Source organism: Nomascus leucogenys, chromosome 11, assembly GCF_006542625.1.
Source record: "Nomascus leucogenys isolate Asia chromosome 11, Asia_NLE_v1, whole genome shotgun sequence".
Classification (NCBI taxonomy): Eukaryota; Metazoa; Chordata; class Mammalia; order Primates; family Hylobatidae; genus Nomascus; species Nomascus leucogenys.
In genome coordinates this window covers 80,851,885-80,872,153 of record NC_044391.1, presented here as the reverse complement: position 1 = coordinate 80,872,153, position 20,269 = coordinate 80,851,885, and the positions used below count along the sequence as shown (strand labels likewise).

General features: G+C 40.2%; 1 protein-coding gene across 2 annotated transcripts in view; it reads right to left on the bottom strand.

Moving 5' to 3' along the window:
• The window catches only part of IQCJ (IQ motif containing J), a 183,983-nt gene that overhangs the window by 1,287 nt on the left and 162,427 nt on the right, over positions 1-20,269 (bottom strand). The window contains exons 2-4 of one of the 2 annotated variants that reach the window (XM_003256369.4): positions 19,440-19,504; positions 12,221-12,301; positions 2,349-2,481 (exon numbers count right to left, since the gene is read on the bottom strand). In XM_003256369.4, coding sequence (XP_003256417.1) covers positions 2,349-2,481; positions 12,221-12,301; positions 19,440-19,504 — 279 coding nt within the window. The remainder of the gene's footprint in view (positions 1-2,348; positions 2,482-12,220; positions 12,302-19,439; positions 19,505-20,269) is intronic. The other variant, XM_003256370.2, reaches the window with a different exon arrangement.

Genomic DNA, 20,269 nt, shown 5'->3' with positions numbered 1-20,269 from the left:
CATTGTTATAATCAATAACTTCTATTAGAATTCTGGGCAGGGCCTGCTTGCTTTCTGACAGCTAATTCTTTTTGAAAATCTGTTGTGATTCTAACTCTTTTTTTTTTTTTTTTTTTTTTTTGAGACGGAGTTTCCCTCTGTTATCCAGGCTGGAGTGCAGTGGCGCGATCTCGGCTCACTGCAACCTCTGCCTCCCGGGTTTCAAGCCGTTCATTCTCCTGCCTCAGTCTTCCAAGTAGCTGGGATTACAGGTGCATGCCACCACACCCAGCTAATTTTTGTATTTTTGGTAGAGACAGGGTTTCGCTATGTTAGCCAGGCTGGTCTCAAACTCCTGACCTCAAGCGATCTGCCCACCTCAGCCTCCCAAAGTGCTGGGATTACAGGCATTGATTCTCACTTTTTATAGGCAATCATGGGTGAGCCAGGCTGCCATTCACTGAAGACAGTCATCCTTGTCACATGAGCACAGAGCTAAAGGATGATGATATGGTGGGGCTACAGGATGCACCCCCAATTCAGCCTGATTTACCTTATGGGAGAACAAATTGCTGGGAACATTTGAGGGAGGAAATATCTTCTACTAAAAACCAACAAGGAATCAGGAGGCTAAGCTAAATTAAATAAAGTAGAACTGTTAGTGAAGCTGTGCAGAGATATAAATGAACTTGATGACTCATGAACAGGGAAGAACACGCATTTATGCACAAAACACTTATGCTAGAATTGAAGCAGTACAGCAGTACAAATATAAAACAAACATATATTCTCATAGAAGTCCAATAAAACCAAAAGGTTAAGCACCCTAAAGCAACACTAAAACTTTTAGATATCACTGGATTCAGCAGCAATTGAGAATTGTCGTGAATTGGGGCTGTGAGAAGGTACAATGTAAATCCAAACATTTAACTCACAAAGTGATTTCTAATATTGAGTTTCCATCATTCAAATAAAATCCCAAAGTCATCTAAATTGCATTTTCTATTGGCATTTACAGCAAAGACATCTTAAACACTCAATTCTCACTTTAGTTTTTACCTCACAAATCATGAGTTAGACACAAATGAGAAGCCCTGGCATTTTCCAGTGTAGTTCACGAGTGCCCTCTAGTGATAGTGAGGTCAGTTAGGATAAGCCATTCCCCTAAATAATTGTTTTAAAAAGTGAAGGTTCACTAAATGTTCAATTTCTGCTGTCAATTAAAAATGGTCTTCTGCCTCTTTTATTTGCATTGCTATAAACTCAACTTATTCTCTCTCTTTAAATCCATATCTAGGCAAAACCATTTATTAAAGAATATGCAGCGCAACCATCTGAAAACATTTCAAATACGGTAACTTTTACCTGATCCCAAAAAGAATACATTGCGTTGAGTGTTGGGAAACCTTTTTACCACAGAATAAACATGATAGCCAGAAGTAAAGGAAAAATTTTTGGAAGTAATATACTTGTGTAATTACTTCATTTCTCTAAGTTTTCAGCATTTCAGTGACTGGTTACAAATTATCACAATGCTTAAATCCACAAAATCCTGGTTCATAAATCCCTCATCACTGATTTCTTCCCACTTTTGGTGTTTTTTAAAAATAAAGACTTCCAGCAGATTCCCTTGTTCCTTAACTCTCTATCTCAGATTTCTTAAACTGGTGGCCTGTAGGTCAGTTGTGGTCTGTAGGCATGGTTGCTTTACCTTAAATTTTCTTACTGGCTGCTAACACTTAAAAAATACAGATTTCTGACATCTCCTGAAGAAAGAAAATCACATTTGGCCATGCCTGCCTGTATCGCCACATGGTGACACATTGTCAGGAGCCAAGTGCACTGCCCTTCAGGTGAGGTCTATGTTCTCCATGTAGCCAGGGGCACAGCTCAGCCACCTCAGTCATGAGGGTGACTTACCTGGCCCCTGGAGACATTTAAATTGCAACCCCTGAATGTGTGACCACTTTCAATTCTTCTGGTAAAAGTTCTCTTTCTACTCCTTATAACCAATCTTATCTTCCATCATATTGGCACCACTCAATAAAAGAAACACACAGCACATAGTAAAAGAAATATGTTACTATAAAGAAAAGGAAAAAAGACACCGCCGTAATAGAGAAATGAGAACACATAAATGCAATCTATTTTCTCTGGACTTGATAAAGTTCACTTTGTGCTTATGAATTGTGTCTTCATTTTGAGGTCACAAAACTCTCACTATGGGTTCCTGTGTAGCAAATAAGCAACGTAGATCCTCACTGTCACAAACCACCTGCTCACATCCCAAGAGTTCTCTCTTAGAATCACAGTCTAGGCTTTCAGTTGAATGTCAAGTCAGGACATAGAAAAAGAAACACGACACTCACGGGTGTGCTGCTGTCAGAGAAGGTGTTCATGCTGACAGAGCTGCTCAGCTTCTCTGAGAGGGAGGGTGGGGACGGGCTCCTCTTCCCCAGGGGCTCCTGCCGCTGCAGGTACTCGCGCCATGCTCGCTGAATGCTGAAAAAACGAAACAAAACAAAAAACAGCACACACATGATTACTGTTGGGTCATGGCCCACAGACTCAGAAACTCACAAGGAGTCTGAAGGAATTGGCTTTGGTGACAAGGGAAGTAGAACACACAGAATGTGATGTAGCGAATCAGGAGACCTGAACTTTAACTTCAATTCAGCCACGGAGACTATCTCCCTACCTTACTGGTTTGACTTTCACAGACTTGACTGCGCTCAACGGGCCTAAAAGAGTCACCTTAATAATAAAATTCATCAGTCAGAACAAGCTAGTTTGCACAAGTAAATGTACTTTGATTTATGAGACACCAAACTCTTTCAATTTTTCATCTTATAAGTGAGAATAATAAATAGGATGACTATTACTGCATTCACTCAATGTGTGATTTTTGAGGGGCCATTCTGTGCCAGGGTCAGCCATAGACTCTGAACAGGGACTCTGCCGTGCACAGCTCCAGAGCTGTCCTTTGCATGACCGCAAGGTGAAGGGTGTCAGTGATGTGCTGCGCAGTCTGCATGGCCAAATGCAGTGGCCCTGCTGTGGGGCACGAGGCAGGCGAGAGCACCACATCATGGGTTTTATATACTGTGGAAGGGAATAGGAAATGGACAAAGATTATAAATAAAGAAATGGACAAAGATTATTCAAGTGTTATGTACTACTCAGAGAATTAATGTAATGTGATTAGGCAGCTATTTCAGGTTTCACCTAAGGAAGTTATTTTCTGTGATTAGTATCAGAAAAAATAAATTATCTTCTGCTTAGGATAATAGAAACCTCTTCTTAATATAAGCTAAGCGATTCCCCCATGGACTGTGTATTAGTCTGTTTTCATGCTGCTATGAAGAAATACCCAAGACTGGATAATTTATAAACAAAAGAGGTTTAATTGACTCACAGTTCTGCATGGCTGGGGAGGCCTCAGGAAACTTACAATCATGGCAGAAGGCACCTCTTCACAGGGTAGCAGGAGAGAGAATGAGTGCTGAGTAAAGGGGGAAGCCCCTTGTAAAACCACCAGCCCTCCTGAGAACTCACTATCAACAGAACGGCATGGGGGGAAATTGCCCCATGATTCAATTATCTACATCTGGTCACACCCTCGACATGTGGGGATCATTACAATTCAAGGTGAGATTTCGGTAGGGACACAGAGCCAAACCATATCAGACTGGCTTCTGATCTTTGAGATTAACATCTCGGTTTTCATAGGGGGTCACTGAACACAGCCTAACCTCTTGTGGGAGTTAACAGTTCATGCAGACCAGTTGTTAGGATTCAGCCTTTTAAAATAGTTTAAGATAGCTATAATAATTCTATCACTATCTCTTCTAAACTCCTGGAAGCATCTGATCTTCTGTAATTCTTTCACACACAACCTATGTCATTAAAGTTGTTTCTGAATAAACAAACTTATTTATTCTCATTTGGCTGGAATAGTTCAAAGATCATCAATTCTCAACGGTCACGGGATATAAATAACACAAAAATGCAACCACATTATTGAATCTGCATGTTTTCCCTAATCTATTAAAGGTCTGGGAATTATAATGCTCAAGGAAAAATCCATAAACTGTAGTGAAAACAATACTTTGGTGTCAGTAGCTAATTCCCTGAAGCTAGGAAACCTAAGCTTTAGGGGTTCTTACTTAAAGGCCAGGAGCCTCTTCCAAGACCCTGATGAGGGGCTTTTCATGATTTGTATAGAACTGTAAAAATAAGATATTTTTAGAGTTTTTTTTTAAAGTACTCTTCAGATTATACATATTTCAAGCCCCACCAAAGCAGAATCTGGCCCGAATTTGAATTATATTTGGTCACTGTTTTATTATGAAATCTTGCTCAAAGTGCATTTTTATTTCTCTGTTTTTCTTTGGCTTAAAGATTTTAAGCAGAATTGGAAAAGGAGTCCTGTAAGATTGCCTGCCTGAGTTTGGTGGTCTTGTTGCTTCATCAGGACCCGTTATATCAGGGAGGAGTGAACTTAAGGAAGCTGTCGGTGATGTTCACATCCTCTGAGTTGCTTGGGGTATCCCAGAGCCCAGCTAACAAGTTCTGCTGCTTGAAGGTTCCTAAAGTCTCTAAACCTGCCCATCAAGAGCTCAGAATGTGTAACATTTTAAAGGCAGTTTAAAAACTAGAAAATGTTGACAACCAATAGAACATCCACAACTTTATAGGACTTTGAGGTATTCTACACTGTCCTTTTTTCCCTTTAAATCGTCTTCATTATTCAGAAAATACAAAAACAAAATATAGTGGCCATTTGAGATACTACATTTTAGCTTGTTGAACACCAGAGGGCGGTGTGACACCTCTAAAGAACCAAATAACATTGGGCAAAACTGAGATGAGAGGTTTGCAAAAGAATTCGCACTTAAACATCCTATTCTCCCTCCTGGTTTTATAGAATTTGGAAATTGGCATACCAGTTCTCCTTAAGTCAGATATTAAGAAGACAATATTATTTTCTTCCTAGTTAATGGATATCCTTTTCTTTTCTAATTTATAAGGTGACAATATTAAGTACTTTTAAAATATGTATTTAAAACATCTATACACCCACTGACTTTCTTAATACAGGAGCTGTTTTATTTTGTAATATTTACTTTATAGTCATCCACATATGTGAAAACAATTTATTACATGATCTTATTATTTTTAAAACATGCTATAATATGATATATAGATATATATTTCCCAGTACTACTTGTCCTTCATAATTACAGTTTTAAGGACTAGATGATAAGCTGGACGAATCTTTAAATTAGCATTTGGGGTTAAAAAATTACAGGGCCAGCATATCGCACCAGGCCATTACCCAAAATTGCTACATTGTTTTTTAATGATGGAGCTATGCTATGTTATTCTCTGTATCATAGAAAAGTGTTTACATCACATGTTATTTACTCCCCTTGGCCATTCCTACAACATGACCTTCAAAGATTAAATTGTTCCAATATTAAGCTGTCTTAATACCATCTCCAGATGTTATTTTACTGTAAGAGGGAACTAAAATAAAATTTAGAAGCACCTCATCTCTCAATCATAAGGAATCACTTTCAGCCTTCTACTCCTAGATTTACCATAATTCCTGCTCACAAGTCTCCTTTGTGGCTACAGAGTAAATTACACACTACCTTGACATTTTTATTTTTGAAACTAGACAATGCTATTCATTATAATTCTTTAAAGGCTTGTTGAAGTAAGAAAGCACATGTTGTGTGTTCCTATATTTTGAATTATAAATAAAGTGTAAGGGTTTACTTCTAAACAGATGACAAATACATTTTCAATATTTTTTTTTTTTGCTAGGTCAGTTCCTGTCTATCTTCTCTCATAGCAGGGGTGGCACAATCTGCCTTTCTTTGCCCTTTTTCTATATACCCCTGTTTGTTTTACAGTGCAGTTGGCTCTGTCATGCACTCACATCCACTTGGGGGACTCACAGCCTGTGCAGTCCTGGTTGCCAATGGATGTGTTTATCTAGAAGAGGAGAGGAGAGGGTTCTCAGAGAGCTAGGGTGCTTAGAGAAGGCTTGAGGGAGTCCTAGCATTTTAATTAGTCCTGAAGCATGGATGGGATTGAAATTGATGGAGAGGAAGAAGATCTTTGGGCAAAGGCACAGAAGTGAAGACACCAGGCAGGAAGCAGGAGGATCCCAGAGAAAAGCAATAAGTCTGAGGCTACAAAGATGGCAAGGGGATCTCAGAAGCCACCTGGGGTCAGGTTGGGGGCAGACTGGGAAGTGTGGGCAACCCTGCTTTGGTGCAGTTGATAATTGGTTTCAACTTTTCAAGAACAGCCAGAAATCTTGATTTTTTTATGAGAAACAATTATAAAAAATTCAAAATACATTGTAACTCAAGTAGGCTGAATTTAGGGATGGACAAAAAAGGACATCATCAGAGAGGATACATTGAATCTGAGTATCTTGGAAACAATCGCGGATATACATAGAGCTCTTTTCTGTGGTCACTCTCTCATTCAATCCTTACCACAAGTGAGCCATGAGGGAGGCACCATGATTATCACATGGGTAGATTTTGCGTGCCCAATATTAATTTCTCCTTTTCATTGGTTTTGCGGATCTACCAACTCTCTACCCATGAGCTTTGGATGAAACAGATCCTACCCTATCACTGTAGAGGGTGGCCCATTCCCCCTGGCTCACCAGCCAGAGGGCCATGGTTGGTTCAGTTTGGAGATGCACACGTGGTTCAAGCCAGGTCTATTAAAGGCTGCTCTGGGGACTGTACTGAGACTACTGAGAAAAAGGCCCTCTTTTTCATCTAAAGTTTTGGCAAGTAGAGCTGAAACTACCTGCAAGCCTAGAGCTGGCAGTGGCCACTTTGTTGCAATGTTGGGAGAGCCCACATGAGAATGAATCATGGGAAGAGCAGAGTTTACAGAAGAAGAAAGACAGATGCCTGATAACCTTGCCCAACCACCTGGGTTTCGCTGTGCTTAAAGCACATTAGACCATGGGTGTTTCTGTTATGTCATTCAACATAATCTTTTTTACATCTATAAATTAGTTTGAGTTGAGTTTCTGATACTTACAACCAAAGAGTCCTGGCCGGTCTCAGGGAACAAGATGGGAACTGATCATCATTCCCAACACTCGGAGCAGATCCCTGTCTCCCCATTACATTTGTTCCCTCCTTACCGTTCAGCAAAAGGCAGAAATAGAGACCCAGGATGGAGACAGTGGGTTTGGTTTGTCATATACTGACTGTGAGTGGAGAAGTAGAAACCCTACTTATTTCAGTCTGTTCATTGATTTTTCTATGTGCAGCTAGCTAAAAGCTATCCAAACAGATATATCATATTTTCATCATTTGTTATCTATCGCAACATTGTATCCTGATACAAACTTGCTCAAGTGTCAATACAGGGCCACGGCATGCAACAGGCAGGTTTCCCACAGAAACTGCCCTCTCTCTCCAGGCTGCTTTCCCGCCACTCCAGTCTGCTTCCCCTCCACTCCAGCATCCACCCGGTCTGTAGTTCTCGACTTCACTGCCACACTGATGGATGATGCTTCCTATGCACCAGGGCTTATGCTCTCTTGGCTCTTTCCACAGGTCTCTTCTCAAATACCCATGACTCTGAAGACTGTCAAGAATGCCAATGTTCTCACACATGAGAATTTGGAGAATTTGGGTCCTGGATCTACAACACTCTTTTCTTAATGAGGACTGAGAAGGCGCTTCAGAAATAATGCACCTAGGGTTACTGAGTCTAAGAAAGAGAACAGTGGTCCTGCAATACTATTAAACATCCAAAAAGAAGAGTATCAGATTAGGCCAATCCAAATGCCTCTTTTCAAATAAGTCCTGTCCCCCCACTAGAATGTAAAATCCTTGGGGACAGTGACCACTCCACAGTTCTGGGATATATGACAAGTAGGTGATTAACAAATATAATTCTTCTAACACTGCATCCCAGAAATAGCACAAAGAAGAAAAAGTTTTATCTCATGATAAACTGTGCTTAGAGTCATAGAGGTTCTTGCCTAGTTTACCTCTCATGAGCTGTAGCTTTAGACAAAATACTAAACACGCTGGCCTCCCTCTTGCTTATCCATAAAATAGGAGTAAGAATAACTTCTTTGCAACCCCTACAAGAAGTTAAGGATAATGTATGTAAGTTACTTAGCCCAAACTTGACAAATAGAGCTCCTAGATTAACTATTATAATTACTTAAGGAAAGGACATATCAAACACTTTCAAATACTTTGAAGTCACCTGTGCAAATCATCCAAGGATCCCTCCTGGCAATATTTTATTAGCCCAAGTGAACATAAAAATATGTTTGAAAAAGGTACGTTTGCATGGAAAAAACACACTAGACTAAATGTCTAGTCTTGAATTTTCTCATTGAAAGCTGACTACAATTTAATAAGACATGTTAGCATTCTCATTTTACAGAGAAGTGCAACTGAGGCCTAGAGAGGCCATTGGTGTTCCCAAGGTCACATAGCAGGTAAAAAGCAGAGCTGGGATTTAAACCTAAGTTACTCAAATTCCAAGGTCTGTGCTCTCAACCACTCTTCTCTCATATCTTCTTTTAATTAAATTTTTGACTAAAGTAGATATGTATTACTCTCAAATGCAATTTAATAAGGGTTTACTCAACATCTTTAAAGTCCTTTTCGGAATGCTCTCTCTGTCTCTCTGTCTCTCTGTCTCTCTCTCTCTGTCTCTCTGCCCCCTCTCTCCTTTACAGAACCTAAATGTTGTTTCATTACAAAATCAAATATAATAACAAAAATCAGGAGAGGGATTGAGCATATTCATTGAGCTGACTTTCAAAAAAGCAATTAGTATTCAATACATCTCTATGTTGTTCCATCACAAAGTAAATACACTGTTAAAAACGTAAGGAAGGGGATTGGGGGATTGCACATAGCTAATGAACAACTTTTACATGAGGGTTTGTGTTGGGAACACCTGTTTTAGATCTTGCTACAACATGCAAAGAGTGACTTACAAGGTGGAGGGCAGCAGCTTGTTGGGGCTTGGGGAGCCCACCTCTTTCTGTGCTGCAAGGCCTTCTCACTAAGCCTGCATTCCCTTGCTGTGCACCTTCATCCCCCAAAGCTTGTTCCAGCCTTAAGGCTCTTAGGAACACATTCATCTTTAGCCTTAGAGTTGCTCAGAGAGCCTTCCTTTTGGTGCTTTCACTATTACATTTACTTTCACAAATTTTCTGACTTGAGAGGCTTGCCTTTGTTTAATCTTCAGAGAACTTGCCTTTTACCTCCCGCAAATGCCTTTTCATTAATAGCCATACGATCTTGATTGCTTTTGCCTTTTTGATGCACTCTTTTGATCCTCCGGTCTAATACTCAAAATTACCTCTTAACAGTTGCATTCATGAACCAGGTAATGGACCCTTTGTGAAACTCCTTTCAACTTTGATACACACACCCTCCCCTCCCAGGCACTCACTGAGCCACACTTTGACAGGCCTCTGCCTCCTGCCACTGATACTTTGCACTGCCACACGCACGTTTACACTTTCTTATAAATTCTTTCCTTTTCACGATGTCCTGAGTACGAGGAACCATCTGAGACCCTTTCCTGCTATTCTGACCCCATCCTGGGATTCCCACAGGTAGACAGTGAAGGCAGCCCACACCTGAGAACAGGTCTCATCTTTCTTCTCTTTTACATTCGGAGATTGCCTTGCCACAGCACCTCCATCCCCCTCAGGGCTTGCAGGCACTAGACTAGCCAGACACCCTGTATGGGAACTGTTTACTCTCTTCTCATCAGGGAGGGGAAAGGAGAGCCTTCAGGAGAGGGGATTTTATGGTGGACTGACCCTCACTTCCCTCTACCCCTGGGAGAAGATAGACTCTCAAGTTGGTCCCCACCTAAAGAAGTCAAAAGACCCTAAGAGAAAGCCTGTGATAACAGAGGGTGACCGTGGTACCTGGGACAAGGGCACATTTTTTATACCCAATGCTCTGCAGGACTAAAAAAAACTTCTTTTGGAAAGCAGGAATAAGAATGTCCCAAGATTGTCCCTGTTGAAGATGCCACAGTCAGCTGGAGGAAGGCACTGCTTGGTGCATCATGGGGCAAAGCCCCCGCAGAGCAAGGGGCATAAACCCAATGAGGATGTGCAGCCTATACCATCAGGGGGGCTTACAGGAGACCCAATGACCCCTTCCCTCAGAGTCCAAAAACAGGACAGTTGCTAAAGGAAACAACTGCTCAGAGTGAAAGTGTCCGCCATCTATTCATAGGAAACCTGGGACAGTCTTGGTATTTAGCACATGGGGGTGGGAGAGGTAACACTGGTAAAGAAAGGGAGAAGGAGGGAAGGGAGAAGGAGGGAGGAGAGAAGGGGAGCTAAGAAAGAGGAGAGGGAAAGGAAGGAAGCAGAATACACAGCTGTAGAAAAGGTCTCATGTATGCAGAGGGGAGATTTTCAACCTGCCATGAGAGTTAAGAATTTAATAACCAGATTAGACAAAAGTCACTGAACTAGACTAAACTCTCCAATGGGACTCAAGTTCTATTGTTGGGCAAGATTAAGTTTTCTCTCCTCCTTTCTCTCCAGTGAGCAGAAATGGGATTCAGAATTATTAGAAGAGATAAAAACCATTCTGTTTGCACCTCATTGAGCTGAGACTCCTCCATCAAATCAACAAATATAAAATCTCTGGCTCTCTGAGCTGGCTGGAATCTGAAGCACAGAGATTTTTTCTTTGCCTAGTCCTTCTGGTACCTACCCCACAGCCCCTACGTATTGAAGGTGATGGGAACTGAAAAAGACCTGGGAGTTTTTCTAACTTAATGTCAGCATTCACATTAAAACTCTAATTTTTCATACACCAACTTTTCTTTCACCAGCACATTTTCATTTAATAGAACCTTATCTTAATGAGAAAATTCCTAATGATAAAGCAACCTATGTTTGCAAACTAACGTCCTGTGTAGTGAGGCTGACACACTGCTTACACAAAATGGTTCAATAGCCTGATTCATTATGTATTTAGCAAGTGTGACACAGAACTTTCTAGCTGGGCACCCCACTGGTTCAGAAGTCTTGTTTGGACTTTATCTTGAGGGGTAGCCTTCTATGCTCATGCAGAGGCAAGCTTTTTACTGGTGACCAAGGTTAACATAGATTTACAAGGGTATGTATTGGTATTTGCTTTTATCCAGCAGGATATTATGTATTTGTGTGATTTCTGTTTTAGCTCCTAAGTCCAGCAACAACTTGTTGTTGTTCAAAGTTGTACACACCTCAAGGTGCCCTTCTTTAGGGTGATTTTTCTAAAAGTTTCCTCCTCGCACTTTAAAAAAAAGATCAGTGATTCTGGCCAAGCTCAGATATGCTTCTCGGAGTGTTATACTGTGTGTGTTTGTGTGTGTGTTGTGTGTTTGTGAGGGAGGAGATGGGGAGAGAGATTAAATATACACTCACTGGCATTTCTCATATATGCTTCTGAAGGAAAATCAGAACAGGAAAAGATCTCGGAAAACATTCATAAATATTTTTGAAATTGCTTCCAAGGTAATTATAATAGGCCCCTTCTCTACTTAAAATGGTTTTGGAAGGTTAATTTTTTGTTCGATAATAAAGTCTTTCTCACTTTGGATCTTGTTAGTTTCACTTTGTTAATATTGAGATGTTGTTAGCACTATTTTAAGGTAATAGTCATTTATAATAGGGGGAGGAGGCTTACATTTGGGTATCTTAACAGAGAATAAGAAGAAAAGGATAGGAAGTGATAAAAAAAGAAGAGAAGAAACATTTTCCCAAAATAATTGAACAGAAGCTGAAATAGAAGATTTTTAAAAGAGTGTGTGTGTGTGTGTGTGTGTGTGTGTGTGTGTGAGACAGATGGCTTCAGGTGGAAATAACCAAATTGTTCGAAGATAGAATTAACCAAGTTACTAAGATGAAAGGCAAAGGAAAATGCTAGTGGAAGTTAAAGGATTGTACTAGGCAAGAAATGGAAAAATCAAAAAGTGGTAAAAACAATGGCAAGCAAATAATTCCCTGTACTACCCAGTAGATGGTGCTGTGCACCCAAAGTAGCTGTGTTCCTGCTTAGAAGAGGGAGGAAATAATGTGCAGCACATGAATGTAGAATAAAGATGCATAACTGTTGTACCCGAAAATTCCAGATTTACTCAGGAATTCATAAAACAAGAACTGTAGAACTAATTGCTTAATTTATACTTTGAAATAACTTACATTTTCACCTTTGATTCCAAGGGCTGTAGATTGAGGGAATACTTTTCAATATTATTCTCTGTATCCATGGCCAGCTGGTGACTAGAAACAGAAATAATGTCTCAATATCTCTCAATCCAGAAGGTTAACATTTATAGCAATAATACTGCTAATTTATACTTGTGTGTAAAGTAAGATATAGATTCAATTTTGTTTATTTTAATTTATTAAAGTTCCTGTTGATGGATGATGGATGAGTAACCATATCATGAAAAAAAAATGTGGCTTTTTTATTTCTGTTGTCCTTTTGCTGTTCTCAACTAACATTCATAGCTATGGTATGAAAATCATTTCCTTTAAGAGAAAAGAAAAGGAACATATTGGACAATTTCAGGGGGAGAAAAAACACAGGGAGATGGTTATAAATTCCATGATACTGGCCAACTAGTAAGTTGTAGAGAAGACCTTATTCATCCCCAGTAGTACCACTGCCACCGGACCTTTTCTCCTTTGATTTGTAAGCCATTTCAGGGCTTCCACTGGGAACAAAGCATGGATCTCTGACCTGTAGAACGGCAGAGGGCTATAGAGAAATTATCACTGCTTTCAGTGAGTTTATAGCACTCTTAGTGCTACAATGATCAAGAAGGGCTTCACGGAGAAGACAGCTCTTGGGACAAGTTTTGAAGCATGGATAGGAAGTAGGTAAGTTGAGAGTGAAGAGCACTGTATGAGGAAGACAATAAAACAAATAGTAGAGGTGAAAACATTCAAAGGATATTTTTAGAAAATAAAGAGAAATTTAGTCAAAGTGGATAAAAAAATAGGAGAACAAAAGGAAATAGGCTTTGATAAGCAGAAAGCTAATAGTTACTGGTCCCATAATGTGTATAACACACTGTCATAGACATTTTATGTGCATTATCTTATTTATCACAGTAACTTCCATTAACTAAGTCACTTTCCCCACTGTACAGCTGAAAAATCTGAAGCTTGGAGAGATAATGTTAAATTTACTGTACAGGAGGAACCACATTAAAACTCTCATCTCACTGCTCTCTCCACCAGAAGGCACTGGTTGGAGTATTTTAATATCAGGATTATTAAACTTAATCCCACTGACTGAAGTTTTCATAGGTAATATATTTAACATCCCAATTCAATACTCATGCATGTGGTAAGGTAGGGGCATGTGTGTGTGTGCAATAAAAATTTCAAGAAACATTACTCCCCCAACTACATGTGATATACTTTAATTTTTGAATTATATTTGAAACTTTTTTTAAAAGGCCAGTGGTGACCCACCAAATTTATTTAACAAACCATCAATAGATTATGATCTACAGTGTGAAAAGCTTTTCACACTGTAGATCATAATCTATTGCAGCAGGGAGCTCCATGCATTTGGAGCAGGGAAATATGATAAATGGTGGGTTTAAGGATGATTTGTGGTGGGAGTGAGCAAGGAGAGTGAAATAAAACTAGTTAGAAAGCTATTCAAATAGTCCAGGTTATGAGGACTAGGATTGTGGTGGTAGTAAAGAAAAGGGAAAAAAAGAAAAAAAATTGTGCTGGAGAGATCCCTTAGAATCATAAATGTATTTTTTTTCTTTTTAGAAAGGAATGTCCAGGCAGTAGGGAAAACACAGGAGAGCACATAAATTCCTGCATGGCAAGTAGGTAGTGTCAGCACCCCAAGATAGCTTGGGGCTGCTCAGCCTGATTGTTGAGGGGCAAGGAAGAACTCGTTTACTCTGTGCCATTGGTATTCAGGGTCCACTACTAATTCATTGTTAATCACTCATTCTACACATATATTTAATGCCTCCTGTGTGGCAGGAATGATGCAAAGCATGGAGGATAAAATGGTGAAAACACTAGACATGGTCCCTGTTCCTGTGGTCCCACAATCTAGGAGAACATGAACATTACACAAGTATTTGCAAGTGTGACAGATATTATTAAAGAAGAATCACAGAGGAACCTAATACTGGGTAGGTGAGCAAAGAAAGTGATATGATCTGGCTGTCTCCCCACCCAAATCTCACCTTGAATTGTAATAATCCCCACATGTCAAGGATGAGACCAGGTGGAGATAACTGAATAATTGAATCATGGGGGCAGTTTCCCCCATGCTGTTCTCATGATAGTGAGTTCTCACGAGATCTGATGGTTTTATAAGGGGCTTCCCCCGATTGCTGGGCACTCATTCTCTCTCCTGCTGCCCTGTGAAGAGGTGCCTTCCACCAAGATTGCAAGTTTCCTGAGGCCTCCCCGCCATGTGGAAATGTGAGTTAATTAAATCTCTTTTCTTTAATAAATTGCCCAGTCTCAGGTATTTCTTCATAGCAGTGTGAGAAAGGACTAACACAGAAAGTCTTATTTTTATAATTCTATGGTCTTGTAGAAACAGCAGCCTTATGACAAGGATACTTTAAGACTCTTGTTACTTATTAATTACAAATTAAGCAATGAAGTTATATATTGTAGGGCCTGTAGATATGCAACAAAGACAGAGCTAATGTTTTCATAAAGAAAATAAAAACTTTCATAATATTAACACATTTGCTAATTTTGGGGTATAATTTATATATCCTCACCAAACTATAAACTACCAATGCCTGTTGGTTTAAATCTGATAGCTTTAGTTCATTCCATCAATAATTGTCTGTGGGTAATAAAGTGATTACTCCTCAGTACAATGTGTGACTTGCAATCACACATCTCCTACCAGAAACCCAGTCTGATTTAATATTTACAAAAATATGGCAGTCAGCCTAAGGTCTTACTTAAGTTAATAAGTGATTTTCCTAAACAATGGAGTCATAAGTAGCCTTCCAATTAATGGCCTTACCAATTGCTCTTCTCTGTTTATTGGCACATGCCAAGCTTCGCTAAGCTCGTGTGTGTGTGTGTGTGTGTGTATACACAAATGCACTTGATTGGCTCTGCCAATGGTCTCAGATAGTATGGAGCTGCAGCTTCCCTCCCCTTCACACTAACTGTCTTACCACAAAACCCTGTTGAGCATTCAGAATAAATGTAATGTTCCAAGAGGGAATAACCAATCAACTGTTCTGACACCACTATCACTTAACTTATGGTCATTTCAAGTAGCTGAGATGATTTACATCAGCACCTAAGTCAGCTGCAGCTATAACGAAATGCCTAATCTGCTCACTCAAAGTACGCCAATTTTTCAATCAAATTTGACAGCATTCAAGGACAGAGTCCTGACCTGAAACAGACCAAAAAAATCTCCAGAATTCCAAGCAAATGGGTATAGTTGTTAGGGCTGGTGGTCACCGCTTGTTTTCTCTCTGTCCTGGACAAGCATAAAAGGAAAGTTTACCCCCATGGGCCCATGTGCTTTGAAGGAAGTATTTAATTCCCATTGCTGGAATTCCTCAATCGGGATTGAAAAAAAATAAGCACACAAAACAGACTGGTCATTTCCAGAAGGTTTTAGCTTTCTCAGGCCTCTGGATAATAAAGCGGAAAGAGTAGGGTGGGGCAGATGGAAGCCCACATATATACCATTAATTTTCAAATATCTTCCTGAGAGCAGACAGCTGAGAAAGATACATGCTGGTGTTAGTGAGAGGTTTAATATAGAATTGTGGTCAATTAGCAGAACAAAAAAAACTTCATTTCCTACATTAAAATCAATAATGGGCTGGGCACAGTGGCTCATGTCTGTAATCCCAGCACTTTGGGAGGCCAACGTGGGTGGATTACCTGAGGTCAGAGTTCGAGACCAGCCTGGCTAACATGGTGAAACCCTGTCTCTACTAAAAATACAAAAATTAGCCAGTGTGGTGGCAGGCACCTATAATCCCAGCAACTAAGGAGGCTAAGGCAGGAGAATTGCTTGAACCCAGGAGGTGGAAGTTGCAGTGAGCCGAGATCACACCACTGCACTCCAGCCTGGGTGACAGAGCAAGACCCCATCTCAAAAAAAAAAAAAAAAAAAAAATCAATAATGAAAAACCAGCATGGCCAGGTTTAATAAATAAATGGGCCAAACATCATAGAGAAAGTGTGTCCTTGGAGAATTAACTGCATGAGGAGATTACTGAATAAGTGAAATGAATCTAAAATATATTGACACTACTGGTTCTCAACCCCAACTCCGAATTAGAGCTACATGAAGGAAGCTGTTAAGAAATACTGATTCCAGGGCCTCATCCCCTGAGAATCTAATTCAATTTGTCTAGAGTGGAGCTTAAGCCAGGGCATTTTTATTAAGCTCCCCAGTTGATTCTAAGTGCAGCCAAGGTGAAAAATAACTGATCTAGACCTAATGTCATTACAACACTAATCTCTATAAAAGAAAAGTCTTCATTCTAGTGTCAGCAAAAAACTCTATAGTTATTGTTTACATAGCTAGTGATGGTGGTGGTGGAGGGAAATTCTACTATTTTATTCTTATTTATTCATATTAACGAGAGCAGGCATAATAAAAATAAATGAACAGAAACTTCATTTGGCCCAAGGGCTGAAACTGCCTTTCAATCTGATGACATGCCAGATTCTTAGGATCGTGCAGATGGAATGAACCTTTGAGATTGTCTTGCCCAAACCCTTGCCCAGATGGAAAGGAAAGGAGCCAGCATTGAGGGTATCAGGCTATTATGGGCTGTCTCATTTAATGCTCGCAATAAGACTGTCAAGTCAAGACTACTATTCTCATTTTTAAAGATGAGTATAGTGGGGCTCAAGATGGTTAAAAATTTTGTCTAGACTGACGAAGCTAAGAAAAAGTAGAAAGAGGCATCAAACCCAAAATTTTCAATTTTCCAGGATATTTTTTAACATTTTCAGATGTATGGTCATTTATACTCTTCTTGGGCACTTCCAGTATCTTATCAGCTACTTGGGGCTCAGCACATACTGTAAAGTATGGTGTTTGGCATGCTGAGTTCTTTGAACCTTAGGAGAAAAGGCCTCAGAAGCAAAGTCACTTTCTTTCTGACCTTCTCTTGCCCTTCTGTCCCTGCCCCTCTTTCTTCCATGATGCAAGCCATAAAAACCAGAATTCCTCTTCCACAAGGCAGGTCATAGAAACTAGAACCTTTCTCCCCCAAACAAGCTACAAAACCTAAAAATATTCCTCTAACCTTCCCCTGCCTTTCTGTATAAAATCTGGTCATAAACAAATTCTCTGACCTACCTAGTCTGATGGAAAGTCCTAAGACCCTCATTCCAGAGGTTCTTGCCCCATGCCCAAGAGGAAGGAATGCTGCACAGAGAGGCCAAGAAGAAGCTGAACTGGCCGGGCGCGGTGGCTCATGCTTGTAATCCCAGCACTTTGGGAGGCCAAGGCGGGTGGATCACGAGGTCAGGAGATCGAGACCACGGAGAAACCCCGTCTCTACTAAAAAAAATACAAAAAAATTAGCCGGGCGTGGTGGCGGGCGCCTGTAGTCCCAGCTGCTCGGAGAGGCTGAGGCAGGAGAACGGCGTGAACCCGGGAGGTGGAGCTTGCAGTGAGCCGAGATCGTGCCACTGCACTCCAGCCTGGGTGACAGAGCAAGACTCCGTCTCAAAAAAAAAAAAAAAAAAAAAAAAAAAAAAGAAGCTGAACTGACAGCCTTGCTGGATTTCCCACCTCATACAGTAGATCCTTCCTTTTTGTCCAATCACATTTCTACAGGGCTGTCCATTCTTCATCAAAATTAAGTATAAAAGTGGACAATTTTCCCTGGGTTTTCATTTCTGAAGGCTCCCACGTCACATAGAACCCTGATTAAATAGACCGGATGCAGTGGCTCACGCCTGTAATCCCAACACTTTGGGAGGCTGAGTGGGCGGATCACCTGAGGTCAGGAGTTCGAGACCAGCCTGGCAACACGGTGAAACGCTGACTCTACTAAAAATACAAAAATTAGCTGGGTGTGTTGACACGTGCCTGTAATCCTAGCTTCTCAGGAGGCTGAGGCAGAAGAATCACTTGAACCCGGAAGGCAGAGGTCGCAGTGAGCTGAGATAGTGCCACTGCACTCCAGCCTGGGCAAGAGAGTGAGACTCCATCTCAAAAAAATAAAATAAAATAAAGAACCCTGATTAAATAAGCTTGTTGTGCTTTTCTTTTGTTAACCTGTCTTCTGTTATAGGAGTGTTGGCTGTGCTCCTTATAATGAGTGAGGAAAGGTGTGATGCCTTTCTGCCCCTACATGGCTCACTTCTTAACAAAGTTCATTCTGTTTGGGGGTAGGCTGAATTTTTACAAAAGTTTTTCCTTATCTGAGTCACAATGCTGTTTCTCCATATATCCTACTCATTGACTCTTGTTCTATTTTCTGGAGCACGAAGAGCAACTTAGCCTCTCTTTTATAGGAACATCCTTCAAATGTTTGAGGATAGCTATTACATTTCTTCCGAGACTTCTTTTCTCCAAGCTACACATCCTCAGCTCTTTGTAGTAGTTTCACATGGTTCCAGAACTCTCACAATTTTAATTGACCTATTCTAATACTCTTGGGAATGTCAATGTGATTCTTAAATGTGGTGTCCAGAGCCAAGCATGACACCCAACCAGCTTGACTGGTCCTGAGTACATTGGGGCTCAGCCAGTGATTGACAGAAAAGATTCTGGAGGCAACCAAACCCAGGTTTATTTCCCATTCTCACCACTCACTAGCTGAGTACACATGGAGTTGCTGAAACCTCTCTGATCCTATTTTTCTTTGTCTGCAAAATGGAAATAATAATGCCTATATCAAAAGGCTATAATCAGAATTTGATGAGGAGTTTCTGTGAGCGTTCAACAGTACAGGGTATATTATAAATGTTTACTTTTATCTCTGTTCAATTTCGTCTCTTCTTTTTTGCTTATTTTAGCTCAATTTTGTCCCATTCTGTAGTGTTAATTTGAATGTTCAGTCTATTAGTCTTAGTGTTAGCTTTGTACTTTTTACAAATTTTGTGCCTGCCTTCTATTAATGTCCCTGATTAAAAGACTAAGAGGGGTCAGAGTTAAGTTTCAAGCCCTCAGACATACCACCAGAAACATCTTCCAGGCATCGTATTACTCTGTTAAGCAGTAGAGCTTGTGTATCATTGCTCAACTAGTCATACATTTATCTACCTATATCTCAAATGAGCCACATTTCTGGGCTCTGACCACAACGATAACATAAGAAACTGTCCAATTTACTTACTTATTTTTACCAGGAAGATTTTCTTTTTACTCAAGCTTTCCACCCTTGCAAATGATTTAACAATGCATTTTACTTACTTTTCAAATAAATATTTTCCATCATTAACTCGTTCTAGAGGATTCTGCAATCTTTTCAGTTCTTCCTGTGAAAAAGAAAAGATATATCTTACAAATTGTCACCAGCTACTTCCAAGCAATACTATTCAAGAAAAACTGTTAGCAAAATTGATACAACACAACATTAAGAGTTCTGGACTGCACTTTGGGAGGCCGAGCTGGGTGGATCACGAGGTCAGGAGATCGAGACCATCCTGGCTAACATGGTGAAACCCTGTCTCTACTAAAAATACAAAAAAATTAGCCAGGCATGGTGGCGGGCACCTGTAGTCCCAGCTACTCGGGAGGCTGAGGCAGGAGAATGACGTGAACCCAGGAGGCGGAGCTTGCAGTGAGCCAAGATTGCGCCACTGCACTCCAGCCTGAGCGACAGTGAGACTCCGTCTCAAAAAAAAAAAAAAAAAAAAAAAATAGTTCAGGACTTTGCGATGGTTAAGTGTTTAGACACACAAAAATACAACATGATCCTTGATCAAATTAGAATATAATATTGTCACTCAAATTGTGTGATTTTTTTTTTTTTTTTACTCACTAATGTTTCCTATTGTTTTTTCAGAGTTTGGATATGTTTACATAGATCCACCCACACTCTTTCCAAATTCACTTTCTCAACAGTATTGTCATTGCTGGTTGCTGGGTAAGAGACTCTAATGACTGCATGCTGCATTTGGCCATTCAGCAACCCTCCTCTCTTGTCTCTTAGTAACTCTTGGCAACCTCTTCTCCATAGCCCACGTGCTCAAACACATACACACACACACACACACACACACACACACACACACACACAC